Below are 16,429 nucleotides of genomic sequence, written 5' to 3'. Positions count from 1 at the left end.
CTTAGATAACAATGGCTCTCCAAGGTGTGATGATCACCATGATGAAAACTTTTGATAGTTATGCAAAGGGCGATGGAGACAGCAGCACCCTGAGCAAGAGTGAGCTCATCAACCTGGTCCAAAAAGAGTTCCCAGCTCTGTGTGTAAGTACCCGGCCACCATGTATGTCACTGGAGAAGTTGTCAGGGCCCAGCCCCCACACTGGCTACTCCACATAGTGATATTATAGTGTGTATAGTAATGGATACTGTGACACTGAGTAACACTCTACCTGTCTTACCACAGGAAAGTCAAAAGAAGGATGAAATTCTCAAAGGAATTTTTGGACAGATGGACATGGACGGTGACGGCAAGGTCGATTTCAAGGAATACGTCACGTTTCTGGCCTGTGTAACCATATGCTTAAAGAAAAGCCTCTAAATGCGGAGGGCAACGAGCGGGAGAGATGATGTGTTATCATTGTAATATCTGTCAATAAAATGTTTAGACTCGTTATCGGCTGATTCGTTCTGTTTTATATAGGGAGGGGTCACCTACCCAGTCTACAAAGGTCACCTATTCAGGGGGAAAGGGTCACCTACCCAGTCTACAAAGATCACCTTTTCAGGGGGGAGGGGTCACCTACCCAGTCTACAAAGGTTACCTATTCAGGGGGGAGGGGTCACCTACCCAGTCTACAAAGGTCAAATGTAGATGCAAGGTAGTCCCACAACCAGCATTAACACGGCTCATATGGTCATGGTTACTGATGGCTCAGGAAGCTGGTCATGGTTACTGATGGCTCAGGAAGCTGGTCATGGTTGGTGATGGCTCAGGAAGCTGGTCATGGTTGGTGATGGCTCAGGAAACTGGTCATGGTTAGTGATGGCTCCGAAAGCTGGTCATGGTTACTGATGGCTCAGGAAGCTGGTCATGGTTACTGATGGCTCAGGAAGCTGGTCATGGTTACTGATGGCTCAGGAAGCTGGTCATGGTCACTGATTGCTCCGGAAACTGGTCATGGTTACTGATGGCTCAGGAAGCTGGTCATGGTTACTGATGGCTCAGGAAGCTGGTCATGGTTACTGATGGCTCAGGAAGCTGGTCATGGTTACTGATGGCTCAGGAAGCTGGTCATGGTTACTGATGGCTCAGGAAGCTGGTCATGGTCACTGATGGCTCCGGAAACTGGTCATGGTTACTGATGGCTCAGGAAGCTGGTCATGGTTACTGATGGCTCAGGAAGCTGGTCATGGTTACTGATGGCTCAGGGCATAGGTGGTGGCTTGGGGGATGAATGATGGCTAGTTGTGACTCGGACTGTTGGTGGTGGCTTGGGGAATTAATGGTGGTGGAACAGGCGCCTCCCCCTCGGGCCCTCTGTGTGGCGCATCTCAGGTGTAGGAATTGCCGAGTGGTATACTGCGGCCTAAAATTTCTTTGTGTCAGTGCTCTTACCTGGATACAGTGCTCCAGACTAAAATAAAATACCTAGTTGCCATTGGCTCCTGAACTGAAAAGTTTAGGAGCCAAATAAAATTTTTAGTCTCCAAATCGAAACCGAATCAAAATTCTGATATCGTGACAATGCTACGCTGATCAGATCGGCGTAGAGTTGTTTCAATACCAAAATTTTGATTCGCTTTAGTCACCATAAAAAAGTATTGCGATACTCCATACCGCGCAAAAAAAAAAGCCACGTGCATTTCGCATTTTATGAAACGTTCGGCCCATATTAGAACAGTCCTATCCTATTTTTTGGAGTTACAAGGTGACTAAAAAATGGCGAATGCTCACCGCATAGGAGATATTTTTTAATAATTTAATAGTTTGGACTTTTCGGACGCAGCGCTATGTAATATGTTTATTTATTTATTGTTTATATATTTTATATGTAAAATTGGGAAAGGGGGAATTAAACTTAATATTTTTTTTTTTTTTTTACTTATTAGCCCCCTTAGGGGCTGAAACCCTTGTCCTATTCACGCTTAGGCCCCTTTCACACGGGCGAGATTTCTGCGCGGGTGCAATGCGTGAGTTGAACGCATTGCACCCGCACTGAATCCGGACCCATTCACTTCTATGGGGCTGTGCACATGAGCAGTGATTTTCACGCATCACTTGTGCATTGCGTGAAAATCGCAGCATGCTCTATGTTGTGCGTTTTTCACGCACGCAGGCCCCATAGAAGTTAATGGGGCTGCGTGAAAATCGCAAGCATCCGCAAGCAAGTGTGGATGCGGAGCGATTTTCACGCATGGTTGCTAGGATGACAGTCTATTCACTGTGTTATTTTCCCTTATCACATGGTTATAAGGGAAAATAATAGCATTCTTTAATACAGAATGCTAAGTAGAAGGTCAATATAATATATATTATATACACCCCAGTATAATAAACATTGGTGGCGCAGTGCACCCCCCCCCCCCATCCCAACACCCCAGTATAATAAACATTGGTGGCGCAGTGGGCAGTGCCAATGTGGGTTAAAAAAATTAAAAAATAACTCACCTCCTCCAATTGATCGCGTAGCAGCCGGTCTCCTGTTTTTTCTTCAGGACCTGTCAAAGGACCTGTGGTGACATCACTGTGCTCATCACATGGTACATCACCATGGTAATTGACCATGTGATAAACTCAGTGACGTCACCACAGGTCCTGAAGAAAGAACAGGAGACCGGCAGCTACGCGATCAATTGGAGGAGGTGAGTTAATAATTATTTTTTTTTAACCCTCATTGGCACTGCCCACTGCGCCAATGTTTATTATACTGAGGTGTTGGGGGGGGGGAGGGCGCACTAAAAAGTCTTGTCGCCATTTGTAAATTCTAAGTCGCATTGGCGACCATTTTGGTCGCCATCTGGAGCCGTGCTGGATACGGCTGGACCCCAAACTTTGGATCCGAAGCAATAAATAGGGGGAATAATTGAGGGATAAAAGAATAACTGGAGTCCAGACCTTGAGATGAATTTCAATTGCAGCTTTACTTTGCATAAACGTTCTCAAACGGTTTTACAGGCTTTGTCTTGGTTCCAGCAGGCTTTAGCATGGAACTGGCAGGCAAACTCCACTCTGCTATATCTGTTTCTCTCTGACTTTGCTGTACTGGCTGGCTGTATAACTCTTCTGTATGCTGCACTTCACTTTGTAGTCTGACTCTAGGTTCTGCCAGGGAACTTTCCTTTTGGCTCCTGAGGTGTCAAGCTTTGGCATCCATGGCCAGCAGAGATTATGGTGCTCTGGCTGGTGTGGGCACGTTCAGCAGAGACGTGCCCCTGCACACCTTCCCTTAGTAGGGGGTACACTGAACTGGTCCCCACCCTTCCTGCAGGAAGTAGGACAAGCCCACATCTCTCCAGAGGGGGGTTAGAATCGAATGAAAAGTTCCATTCTCTGTAAGTATAGCCCTGCCGTGTTTGCTGCCACCTGCTGGTGAACCAGGCACATTACATGAACAGTTACATAACATTAGAAATGCAGAGTGTGGAGGACCTGGAATAAACGCATAAGATGACATGAGGTTAGACCAATAAAGACAGTAGCAAGGTGCAGAAGTGGTAACACCACTCTGGGGTGTTGTAGTGGCTTGGGAGTTGAAGGTGCTCCTGCTCTCCGGCCACCTTCTCCTGTCTATCCTAATATTGAATGTACAGTCGTGGCCAAAAGTTTTGACACAAATATTAGTTTTCACAACGTTTGCTGCTAAACTGCTTTTAGATCTTTGTTTCAGGTGTTTCTGTGATGTAGTGAAATATAATTACACGCACTTTATACGTTTCAAAGGCTTTTATCGACAATTACATGACATTTCTGCAAAGAGTCAGTATTTGCAGTGTTGGCCCTTCTTTTTCAGGACCTCTGCAATCCGACTGCACATGCTCTCAATCAACTTCTGGGCCAATTCCTGACTGATAGCAACCCATTCTTTCATAATTCTTTCATAATCACTTCTTGGAGTTTGTCAGAATTAGTAAGTTTTTGTTTGTCCACCCGCCTCTTGAGGATTGACCACAAGTTCTCAATGGGATTAAGATCTGGGGAGTTTCCAGGCCATGGACCCAAAATGTCAACGTTTTGGTCCCCGAGCCACTTAGTTATCACTTTTGCCTTATGGCACGGTGCTCCATCGTGCTGGAAAATGCATTGTTCTTCACCAAACTGTTGTTGGATTGTTGGAAGAAGTTGCTGTTGGAGGGTGTTTTGGGACCATTCTTTATTCATGGCTGTGTTTTTGGGAAAAATTGTGAGTGAGCCCACTCCCTTGGATGAGAAGCAACCCCACACATGAATGGTCTCAGGATGCTTTACTGTTGGCATGACACAGGACTGATGGTAGCGCTCACCTTTTCTTCTCCGGACAAGCCTTTTTTCAGATGCCCCAAACAATCGGAAAGAGGCTTCATCAGAGAATATGACTTTGCCCCAGTCCTCAGCAGTCCATTCACCATACTTTCTACAGAAGATCAATCTGTCCCTGATGGGTTTTTTTGGAGAGAAGTGGCTTCTTTGCTGCCCTTCTTGACACCAGGCCATCTTCCAAAAGTCTTCGCCTCACTGTGCGTGCAGATGCGCTCACACCTGCCTGCTGCCATTCCTGCGCAAGCTCTGCACTGGTGGCACTCCGATCCCGCAGCAGAATCCTCTTTAGGAGACAATCCTGGCGCTTGCTGGACTTTCTTGGACGCCCTAAAGCCTTCTTAACAAGAATTGAACCTCTTTCCTTGAAGTTCTTGATGATCCTATAAATTGTTGATTGAGGTGCAATCTTAGTAGCCACAATATCCTTGCCTGTGAAGCCATTTTTATGCAACGCAATGATGGCTGCACGCGTTTCTTTGCAGGTCACCGTGGTTAACAACGGAAGAACAATGATTTCAAGCATCACCCTCAATGTCAAGTCTGCCATTTTAACCCAATCAGCCTGACATAATGATCTCCAGCCTTGTGCTCGTCAACATTCTCACCTGAGTTAACAAGACGATTACTGAAATGATCTCAGCAGGTCCTTTAATGACAGCAATGAAATGCAGTGGAAAGGTTTTTTTGGGATTAAGTTAATTTTCATGGCAAAGAAGGACTATGCAATTCATCTGATCACTCTTCATAACATTCTGGAGTAGATGCAAATTGCTATTATAAAAACTTAAGCAGCAACTTTTCCAATTTCCAATATTTATGTAATTCTCAAAACTTTTGGCCACGACTGTAGATTGTTAGCCCCAGTGTGGACAAGATCTATGGTGAGCGTTGATCTCCAACATTCAGGCCAGAGAAGTAATGTTTCTCCTTGTTGAGAACAGCAAGATGGCCATTATAACCCAGGCAATGCTCCCTGGGGAAAAAAGTAAGCAAAATAAATTTCCATGAAGAAGACTATTTTGTAGTGCCACCTACAACATTGAGGCTAGGCACTACCAATAAAGGGATCTAGGTAGACAATCTTCCAGGAGATCCTCCGGTTATCAGGACCTGAGGAATATAAGATCTGAGTGATCCCGAGCAGACAGGGACTTATCGTGCTACATGGCAGTAGATATGGAGCTCCTCGGCCCCTGCACTGCATGCTATCACTTCCCATTCTCCAATACAATGAAAAGAAACAGAACCAGCGCGTACCTCTGGTTGTGACCTACAACCCACAACTAGAGGTATTGAGGAAAACTGCCAAAAAATTACATCAATCATGTCCTACTTAAGGATGATTGACTAAAAACAATCTTCCCAGATCTCCCCCCCCCCCCCCCCCCCCCTTACTAGCTTACTGACAACCTCCAAATCTAAGGAACATTCTGATCAGATCAAGTTCAAGGCCATAAAGGAACCCATCCCTGTAATATCAGAAGATGCAAAACCTGTTCCCATATAAAGACAACAGACAAGATCCGGATCCCCAACACACAGCAGGACTATAAGATCCCTGGGACATTCACATGTTCTACATCTAATGTGATTTATCTGATTCTCTGTTGGAGAAACAGGACAGAAACTCAATGCAAGGATGAGGTCCCACCGCCGCACAAGAAGAAGAAGAAGAAGCTGCACTTTCCTGTGGCTAAGCATTTCTGTAGCCCAGGACAAGATGAAGAACACATGAAAGTTCTCATATTAAAAGGTAACTTCAAATCCCAAAGAGCTAGAAGAATTTGGGAATACAAATCTATAACACTGCTCGACTTTGAATACTGGACTGAATTTGTCCCCGGGATTTATGACACTACAAGATCTAAAGAGTCTTCTATAGACATAGTCGGGGCACCAGGTCTCTGAGAGAACATCAATTTAGAGAGCCATAAAACTTTCACACCCCTTATCTGTCAGATAATTAAGGACTCATTCTCAGGATCTTTGATATTCTGTTGTTTTTCAAATGTCCATTCATTCCCCCAGGTCTCAGCTCTTATTGTATATATATTGCTGTTTCTTCATACATCCTTGTAGTACGCCTGATGATGTCTCGAAAGCTCGATATCATCATTACTTCTATTTTTGTTAGCCATTAAAAGATATCAAACCTGCAATACTCTTATTTTGTCTTTCTTAATGAGAGCACTAAACATCGCTGTTGAAGCCTGTTTTCTTTGCGGGTTGACACTGAGCACATCAACATGAAAGAGTCTGGAGAAGCCATCCTGAAGGCTATACTGACTGCAAAATCATCCAGCATGGCCAGTATCGCGATGGGTCAGTGATGGTCTGGCATATCCTTGGAGGGTTGCAAACCTCCACATCATGAAATCCCCAGAGCTATTGGCAGACCTTACATTGGGGTAGTGGGCCCTGGGTTCCTCCTGGTGCAGGACAATGCCTGGCCTCATGGTGCCAGAATGTAGCCAGTTCCTGGATGATGAAGACATTGCCACCTTTGACTGGCCCTCGTATTCTCAAGACCTGAGTACAGTGAGAACCTATGAGACACTCTGCATCGGTGCATCCAATGCCACTCAGTAGTGTCACCGACTGTCAAGGCGCTCACTGATGGCCTGATACATGTCTAGAGGACCAGGAAGACGATGATGCATATTTGGAAACATTTGAGATCATGTGTAAGTCACACCTTATTGCAGAAACTTACTGGAAAGGCGAATTCCACCTTTTGCACCCTTTCATAGGAACAGCGGCTGGACTATGCTGAGGTTAAGGGGGCATTGTTAGTATGTTGTGCCATCACACCAGAATATTAACAACAGTGTTTCAACAACCTACAAAAAAGGACCCATGACACCTATTTGGACAAATGCCCTGGATCAGTGAACTCATTGCTCTGAGACTTTTCAGGACTACCGCTAGCTATTTCTGAAAGATCAGATCTTTCAAAGGTGTCCAGTAGGAGATAAGGAGTAGATGATTGATCAGGAACCCCAAACATTGGAGGAGGCAACTCTGAGAAGCTCAGCACACACCGCTAGAACTCCAGCCAAGGTAAACGACCACACCATGACCAGCAATGGACCCTGCTGACTCATCAAACAGCTATAAATGTGATTCTCTAGGGTTTCTGTAAGCACCTCGCCAAGAGGCCACCCCAGTGCCACCTATCACAAGAGTTCACGTGGCACACCCCATTGCTGCAATCAGTCAGGAAGAGATGTGCAGCTGGTTGAGGATGTGTTCAGTAGCAGAGAATGCCAGCGGGATGTCTAATGAAGAACAGAGCATGGATGCTAAAAAGAGGAAGAATCACGTAGTCCTGATACAGGTAAATGGACAACCGGCTGGAAGCTTCATGGACTTCAGGGCCAGAACTGTAGGAGTAATGGGTAAATTACCTGCTGACTGGAAATGATGTTGGAGACGTCTGTTGCAGCATTATCAGGAGACAGGCAGCAATCGATCATGGCTCACAGGACGGTGCCCCTTCCTTCCCAGAGGAGCATGTATGCCTCCTCACACCGATTAAAGCGCTCTTCTAGGTCTGAGATTTCTACACTTTTATAAATTGGAGTACCTTTAGCATTATCTGCATCTTCTTGCCAGTAGTTGAGGACAGTAACCTGAGACTGCAGGGAACGACCCGTCCTTAGAATCTCAGCTACTGTATATTTAAACTGTCCATCTGAGGGGAATAAAATACTTCACTGGGCCAATTCCTATAGTCTTTGGTGATCATGAGCCACTTTCGTGGCACATGGGGGCACTTCATGTTACAACCACCAGGTGCCATCAGTTGCTCCACAGGTTTGTTCATTCTCGCCACAGGTCACACCTTCACCCAGTCACCTCATGTCTTCACCAGTAATAGTTCATGTGTTATCATACGGCACTAACATTTTCCATAGTGAGCAGAACTGTGGATGTTGTTGGTATTTCAGGTGGACTGTACACAGCCCGGAAGATTTCTCAGCTCGTTCACGACTTTATGGTAGTGCTCCGCCTAAAGCTGTAGTACCAGCCCCTGATTATATCAGATTTGTGAGAAAGTTCTGATCTATAGGTGTCATCATGAAGATGATTACCAGGTGACAGTGGCCATTGTCCTGTGTGAATATTCCGGTAACACATGTAAGATTCTCATTTCATTGGAAGGTTTTATAGGGGAGCACATGACACATGGAGGCAACATTCGGTCACAATGCAGGCGGTCGGCGCAGTTGCGTACCTCCAACAGAGGCATACAATGCAGCTGCTATGGGGCCCATGGGGAAGAGGGGCCCGCAGTGAACCAAAGGCCCCTGATTACATTCAATACAGGCTCCAGCTCCAGTCTAGAATTCCTCTCAGTGGAGAAAGGTCCTAAAAAATCTAGTAAAGGAACTGCACAGAGAACTATGTTGTTCCCAGGTTAGACAGGTGCATCTGCCAGGACCTGTGATGACATCATTACTGGTCCTTCAAACCCCAACTGCATGGAGAAGAACTGTTCAATAAGCTTTCCATTGAGACAAGAATGGAGTGGTAAGAGGCAGTCTTCCTTTTTATCTACATTCGCCCCCATTCCCTGTTTTTACTCATATCTCATATATATATATATACATATTTCTACACTGCATATATTGCCCTCTGACAACCCCTCCCCCACTGGCAGCATACCTCCCAACCGTCCTGGATCCCGCAGGACAGTCTGGACATAACCACTTATGTATATGCACTTCCCATGTTTGCGTGGATTTCCTCCGGGTCTCCGGGTTTCCTCCCACGCTTCAAAGACATACTGATAGGGACCTTAGATTGTGAACCCCATTGGGGACAGCGCGATGCTAATGTCTGTAACGCGCTGTGGAATATGTCAGCGCTATAAAAGTGCATAAAATTAAAAAATAAGATGTTCCCGTCTGTGGGGTTTTCTCTGAGCCTCTAATTAATTTGTAGATGAATTTAAATATGGCAACGTGTTGAGAGACCGTGGGAGGCTATGATTTATGTCCAATCTATGGCCTGCATGGAGGGGCGTGCAAGATTGAGCATGTGAAATAGATCAGTCCTTGAGAATCACACCCGGATCACGCGACAGGGCGGCCCCCATGTGTGACAAAATGGCACTAACATATTGCATAGTGGAGCAGAACTGTAGAGTTTGTTGGTATTTCTGGTGGACTCTACAGAGCCAGAAGATTTCTCAGCTCGTCCTTGCACTTTCATGACTCCATGGTAGAGCTCCGCGTAAAGCTGTAGTACCAGCCTCTGATTATATGAGATCTGTGTCATCATGGAGGAGATTACTTGTGATCACAGCCATTGTCCTGTGTGAATAGAAGCCGGAACACAGGACGTGTATAATATACGTATAATATGCGTAGTAATAATGTGAACTCATCCGACTGCTGAAACCGCAGGACAAATGTCCACAACACCTAGAAGAGGATGTTATGTATCTGAGCCCGTGATGTGAGATACTTGTGCTGGGCTCTTATTTCTGGGAAAATGGCTCTTCTATCCTGCTGGTAGGCTCTTATGTTGTATTAGTGGGCGCTTATTTCCAGGAGGTGACCTCTTATTTTCTGGTTTATGACTCTTATTTTCTGGTGGTGGGCTCTTATGTCCTGGTGGTGGGATCTTATGTCCTGGCGGTGGGCTCTTATGTCCTGGTGGTGGGCTCTTTATGTCCTGGCGGTGGGCTCTTATGTCCTGGCGGTGGGCTCTTATGTCCTGGCAGTGGGCTCTTATGTCCTGGCGGTGGGCTCTTATGTCCTGGCGGTGGGCTCTTATGTCCTGGCGGTGGGCTCTTTATGTCCTGGTTGTGGGATCTTATGTCCTGGCGGTGGGATCTTATGTCCTGGCGGTGGGTACTTTATGTCCTGGCGGTGGGCTCTTATGTCCTGGCGGTGGGCTCTTATGTCCTGGCGGTGGGCTCTTATGTCCTGGCGGTGGGCTCTTATGTCCTGGCGGTGGGCTCTTATGTCCTGGCGGTGGGCTCTTATGTCCTGGCGGTGGGCTCTTATGTCCTGATGGTGGGCTCTTATGTCCTGGTGGTAGGCTCTAATATCCTGGTGGTGGGATCTTATATCCTGGTGGTGGGCTCTTATATCCTGGCTGTGGGCTCTTTATGTCCTGGTGGTGGGCTCTTTATGTCCTGGTGGTGGGCTATCTTCTGGTGGTGGGCTCTTATGTCCTGGCGGTGGGCTCTTATGTCCTGGCGGTGGGCTCTTATGTCCTGATGGTGGGCTCTTATGTCCTGATGGTGGGCTCTTATGTCCTGGTGGTGGGCTCTAATGTCCTGGTGGTGGGATCTTATATCCTGGTGGTGGGCTCTTATATCCTGGCTGTGGGCTCTTTATGTCCTGGTGGTGGGCTATCTTCTGGCGGTGGGCTCTTATGTCCTGGCGGTGGGCTCTTATGTCCTGGCGGTGGGCTCTTATGTCCTGGCGGTGGGCTCTTATGTCCTGGCGGTGGGCTCTTATGTCCTGGCGGTGGGCTCTTATGTCCTGGCAGTGGGCTCTTATGTCCTGGCGGTGGGCTCTTATGTCCTGGCGGTGGGCTCTTATGTCCTGGCGGTGGGCTCTTATGTCCTGGCGGTGGGCTCTTATGTCCTGATGGTGGGCTCTTATGTCCTGGTGGTGGGATCTTATGTCCTGGCGGTGGGCTCTTATGTCCTGATAGTGGGCTCTTATGTCCTGGTGGCAGGCTCTAATATCCTGGTGGTGGGATCTTATATCCTGGTGGTGGGATCTTATATCCTGGCTGTGGGCTCTTTATGTCCTGGTGGTGGGCTATCTTCTGGTGGTGGGCTCTTATGTCCTGGTGGTGGGCTCTTAATGTCCTGGTGGTGGGCTCTTATGTCCTGGTGGTGGGATCTTATATCCTGGTTGTGGCCTCTTGTGTCCTGGCGGTGGGCTCTTGTGTCCTGGCGGTGGGCTCTTGTGTCCTGGCGGTGGGCTCTTGTGTCCTGGCGGTGGGATCTTATGTCCTGGTGGTGGGCTCTTATTTTCTGGTTTATGGCTCTTATTTTCTGGTGGTGGGCTCTCATATCCTGGTTGTGGGATCTTATGTCCTAGTGGTGGGCTCTTATGTCCTGGCGGTGGGGTCTTATGTCCTGGTGGTGGGCTCTTATGTCCTGGTTGTGACCTCTTATGTTCTGCTGGTGGGCTCTTATCTCCTGGTAAATGGCTCTTATCTTCTGGTGGTGGGCTCTAATATCCTGGTGGTGGGCTTTTATATCCTGGCTGTGGGCTATCTTCTGGTGGTGGGCTCTTATGTCCTAGTGGTGGGCTCTTATGTCCTAGTGGTGGGCTCTTATGTCCTGGTGGTGGGCTCTTGTGTCCTGGTGGTGGGCTCTTATGTCCTGGTGGTGGGCTCTTATGTCCTGGCTGTGGGCTCTTGTGTCCTGGCTGTGGGCTCTTGTGTCCTGGTGGTGGGCTCTTATGTCCTGGTGAATGGCTCTTATCTTCTGGCGGTGGGCTCTTGTGTCCTGGCGGTGGGCTCTTGTGTCCTGGCTGTGGGCTCTTGTGTCCTGGCTGTGGGCTCTTGTGTCCTGGTGGTGGGCTCTTGTGTCCTGGTGGTGGGCTCTTGTGTCCTGGTGGTGGGCTCTTATGTCCTGGTGGTGGGTTCTTATGTCCTGGTGGTGGGATCTTATATCACTGATCAAGCACTGGCTGTGTGAAAGCAGCCTTACACTTTGGGCGTTGTCTCTGTGGATCTGTCCTCGGGCAGTTTACATAGCGCTGGTTCAGGGTGCGGCATCCCACAGGTCTCTCAGTCAGAAAGGGGTTAAGTAGGCAGTGGTCCCTCGCAGATTTGGACAGTCTGTGATAGGACATCCCACAACAATCATGGCCAATGAGGAGTGTGTGGGGGGGAAGGGCGCCCCCTCTGGTTTAGGGGATGCCCCGGCAGGAGCCGCCTGTCTATATAAGAGCGATGACACTGCTCTGACGCATCTCTCCGCAGCTCCCGAGTCTGAACACTGCTCTGCCTCATTAGCTGGTAGGTGCCTCATGTCTCCCTTCTCTCCAGATCTGTACGGTCCGCAATCTCTGCTCCGGTCCTGTATACTGTCTGTACTCTCTGCTCCTCTCCTGTATACTGTCTGTACTCTCTGCTCCTGTATACTGTCTGTACTCTCTGCTCCTCTCCTGTATACTGGCTGTACTCTCTGCTCCTGTATACTGTCTGTACTCTCTGCTCCTCTCCTGTATACTGTCTGTACTCTCTGCTCCTGTATACTGTCTGTACTCTCTGCTCCTCTCCTGTATACTGTCTGTACTCTCTGCTCCTGTATACTGTCTGTACTCTCTGCTCCTGTATACTGTCTGTACTCTCTGCTCCTGTATACTGTCTGTACTCTCTGCTCCTCTCCTGTATACTGTCTGTACTCTCTGCTCCTGTATACTGTCTGTACTCTCTGCTCCGCTCCTGTATACTGTCTGTACTCTCTGCTCCTCTCCTGTATACTGTCTGTACTCTCTGCTCCTCTCCTGTATACTGTCTGTACTCTCTGCTCCTGTATACTGTCTGTACTCTCTGCTCCTCTCCTGTATACTGTCTGTACTCTCTGCTCCTGTATACTGTCTGTACTCTCTGCTCCGGTCCTGTATACTGTCTGTACTCTCTGCTCCGCTCCTGTATACTGTCTGTACTCTCTGCTCCTGTATACTGTCTATACTCTCTGCTCCTCTCCTGTATACTGTCTGTACTCTCTGCTCCGCTCCTGTATACTGTCTGTACTCTCTGCTCCGCTCCTGTATACTGTCTGTACTCTCTGCTCCTCTCCTGTATACTGTCTGTACTCTCTGCTCCTGTATACTGTCTGTACTCTCTGCTCCGGTCCTGTATACTGTCTGTACTCTCTCCTCCTGTATACTGTCTGTACTCTCTGCTCCTGTATACTGTCTGTACTCTCTGCTCCTGTATACTGTCTGTACTCTCTGCTCCTGTATACTGTCTGTACTCTCTGCTCCTGTATACTGTCTGTACTCTCTGCTCCTGTATACTGTCTGTACTCTCTGCTCCTGTATACTGTCTGTACTCTCTGCTCCTGTATACTGTCTGTACTCTCTGCTCCTGTATACTGTCTGTACTCTCTGCTCCTGTATACTGTCTGTACTCTCTGCTCCGCTCCTGTATACCGGCTGTACTCTCTCTCTCTGCTCCGCTCCTGTATACCGGCTGTACGCTCTCTCTCTGCTCCGCTCCTGTATACCGGCTGTACTCTCTGCTCCGCTCCTGTATACTGTCTGTACTCTCTGCTCCGCTCCTGTATACCGGCTGTACGCTCTCTCTCTGCTCCGCTCCTGTATACCGGCTGTACTCTCTGCTCCGCTCCTGTATACTGTCTGTACTCTCTGCTCCGCTCCTGTATACCGGCTGTACTCTCTGCTCCGCTCCTGTATACCGGCTGTACGCTCTCTCTCTGCTCCGCTCCTGTATACCGGCTGTACGCTCTCTCTCTGCTCCGCTCCTGTATACCGGCTGTACGCTCTCTCTCTGCTCCGCTCCTGTATACCGGCTGTACGCTCTCTCTCTGCTCCGCTCCTGTATACCGGCTGTACTCTCTCTCTCTGCTCTGCTCCTGTATACCGGCTGTACTCTCTGCTCTGCTCCTGTATACCGGCTGTACTCTCTGCTCTGCTCCTGTATACTGTCTGTACTCTCTCTCTCTGCTCCTGTATACCGTCTGTACTCTCTGCTCTGCTCCTGTATACCGGCTGTACTCTCTGCTCTGCTCCTGTATACCGGCTGTACTCTCTCTCTCTGCTCCGCCACGTGCCCCATTATGTATGATGTTAATGCTTCTTGCTCTTCCCTTGGGGTTTGTCTCTTCTTCCGGTAACATGTAAGACTCATTTGGTTGAAGGGTTTTATGGGGGCGCACATACCTGCGGTGGCCGTGGTACAGGCGGGGTGCGCTCTGCATTTTGCAGATACTCGTCCCCTATATGATTTCTCTGTAGACCTAGTCCGGGCGCTGCTTGTATACCATCAGCTCGGCCTCTCATCACTTGGGGCAAGATTCCATTTGCTGGCCTGGTCCTGTAACTAAACACCCTAGCCAAAGGAGAGGTGCTTGTTGGCGCCCCTGGCACTCAGCAACTGGTACATACCTTGCCACCCCCCCCCTTCCAATTAAAGCAGTGCCATGTTGATGCCCGGTTCCTTCGTTCTTGATAAATGCATCCTATTATAGTAAAGAGAGACTCGGCATGGAAGAGGACCGTTATACCGCCCCCTGCTGCATGGCACAAGGCGCTGGTTGTGCTGGCGCCATTGACCATGTGTCTGTGCTTTTTCCTTAGATAACAATGGCTCTCCAAGCTGTGATGATCACCATGATGAAAACTTTTGATAGTTATGCAAAGGGCGATGGAGACAGCAGCACCCTGAGCAAGAGCGAGCTCATCAACATGGTCCAAAAAGAGTTCCCAGCTCTGTGTGTAAGTACCCGGCCACCATGTATGTCACTGGAGAAGTTGTCAGGGCCCAGCCCCCACACTGGCTACTCCACATAGTGATATTACAGTGTGTATAGTAATGGATACTGTGACACTGAGTAACACTCTACCTGTCTTACCACAGGAAAGTCAAAAGAAGGATGAAATTCTCAAAGGAATTTTTGGACAAATGGACATGGACGGTGACGGCAAGGTCGATTTCAAGGAATTCTCCATCTTTATGGCCTGTGTGACCATGGCCTTAAAAGAAAGCCTCTAAATGCGGAGGGCAACGAGCAGGAGAGATGATGTGTTATCATTGTAATATCTGTCAATAAAATGTTTAGACTCGTTATCGGCTGATTCATTCTGTTTTATATAGGGACATTCAGGGGGAGGGGTCACCTACCCAGTCTACAAAGGTCAAATGTAGATGCAAGGTAGTCCCACAACCAGCATTAACACGGCTCATATGTATTACAGAGGAGAACAGCGGCTCAGAGGTTGGTGATGGCTCAGGAAGCTGGTCATGGTCACTGATGGCTCAGGAAGCTGGTCATGGTCACTGATGGCTCAGGAAGCTGGTCATGGTCACTGATGGCTCAGGAAGCTGGTCATGGTCACTGATGGCTCAGGAAGCTGGTCATGGTCACTGATGGCTCAGGAAGCTGGTCATGGTCACTGATGGCTCAGGAAGCTGGTCATGGTCACTGATGGCTCAGGAAGCTGGTCATGGTCACTGATGGCTCAGGAAGCTGGTCATGGTCACTGATGGCTCAGGAAGCTGGTCATGGTCACTGATGGCTCAGGAAGCTGGTCATGGTCACTGATGGCTCAGGAAGCTGGTCATGGTCACTGATGGCTCAGGAAGCTGGTCATGGTCACTGATGGCTCAGGAAGCTGGTCATGGTCACTGATGGCTCAGTAGTCTGACTCTAGGTTCTGCCAGGGAACTTTCCTTTTGGCTCCTGAGGTGTCAAGCTTTGGCGTCCATGGCCAGTAGAGTTTATGGTGCTCTGGCTGGTGTGGGCACGTTCAGCAGAGACGTGCCCCTGCACACCTTCCCTTAGTAGGGGGTACACTGAACTGGTCCCTACCCTTCCTGCAGGAAGTAGGACAAGCCCACGTCTCTCCAGAGGGGGGTTAGAATCAAATGAAAAGTTCCTTCTCTGTAAGTATAGCCCTGCTGTGTTTGCTGCCACCTGCTGGTGAACCAGGCACATTACATGAACAGTTACATAACATTAGAAGTGTGGAGGACCTGGAATAAATGCATAAGATGACATTAGGTTAGACCAATAAAGACGGTAGCAAGGTGCAGAAGTGGTAACACCACTCTGGGGTGTTGTGGTAGCTCGTGAGTTGAAGGTGCTCCTGCTCTCCGGCCACCATCTCCTGTCTATCCTAATATAGAATGTAGATTGTTAGCCCCAGTGTGGACAAGATCTATAATGAGCGTTTATCTCCAACATTCAGGCCAGAGAAGTAATGTTTCTCTTTGTTGAGAACAGCAAGATGGCCATTATAAGCCAGGCAATGCTCCCTGGGGAAAAAAGTAAGCAAAATAAATTTCCACCTACAACATTGAGGCTAGGCACTACCAATAAAGGGATCTAGGTAGACCATCTTCCAGGAGATCCTCCGGTTAT

At 48.2% G+C, this 16,429-nt stretch overlaps 2 protein-coding genes across 2 annotated transcripts; both read left to right on the top strand.

Annotated features, from left to right (window-relative positions):
• The first annotated feature begins 11 nt into the window (after nt 1–11).
• LOC120982103 (protein S100-A2-like) lies at nt 12–495 on the top strand. Its single transcript, XM_040412053.1, has 2 exons — nt 12–143; nt 286–495. Exons 1-2 carry the CDS (start codon nt 12–14, stop codon nt 418–420), a joined length of 267 nt encoding a protein of 88 aa, XP_040267987.1. The 3' UTR covers nt 421–495.
• An 11,692-nt stretch (nt 496–12,187) lies between these two features.
• Nucleotides 12,188–15,135, top strand: LOC120982104 (protein S100-B-like). The gene is made up of 3 exons (XM_040412054.1): nt 12,188–12,336; nt 14,646–14,783; nt 14,926–15,135. Exons 2-3 carry the CDS (start codon nt 14,652–14,654, stop codon nt 15,058–15,060), a joined length of 267 nt encoding a protein of 88 aa, XP_040267988.1. The 5' UTR covers nt 12,188–12,336; nt 14,646–14,651; the 3' UTR covers nt 15,061–15,135.
• Nucleotides 15,136–16,429: the final 1,294 nt, after the last annotated feature.

The sequence above is a fragment of the Bufo bufo genome, chromosome 11, assembly GCF_905171765.1.
Source record: "Bufo bufo chromosome 11, aBufBuf1.1, whole genome shotgun sequence".
Taxonomy (NCBI): Eukaryota; Metazoa; Chordata; class Amphibia; order Anura; family Bufonidae; genus Bufo; species Bufo bufo.
Note: the sequence above shows the minus strand (reverse complement) of the source record. Positions and strands in the feature narration are given on the sequence as shown.

Excerpts from the sequence above, each read along its gene's own strand:
- LOC120982104 (XM_040412054.1), top strand. The coding sequence starts at position 14,652 with ATGGCTCTCCAAGCTGTGATGATCACCATGATGAAAACTTTTGATAGT. Across the intron at positions 14,784-14,925 it reads AAGAGTTCCCAGCTCTGTGT|GAAAGTCAAAAGAAGGATGA; the intron begins GTAAGTACCCGG and ends GTCTTACCACAG.
- LOC120982103 (XM_040412053.1), top strand. The coding sequence starts at position 12 with ATGGCTCTCCAAGGTGTGATGATCACCATGATGAAAACTTTTGATAGT. Across the intron at positions 144-285 it reads AAGAGTTCCCAGCTCTGTGT|GAAAGTCAAAAGAAGGATGA; the intron begins GTAAGTACCCGG and ends GTCTTACCACAG.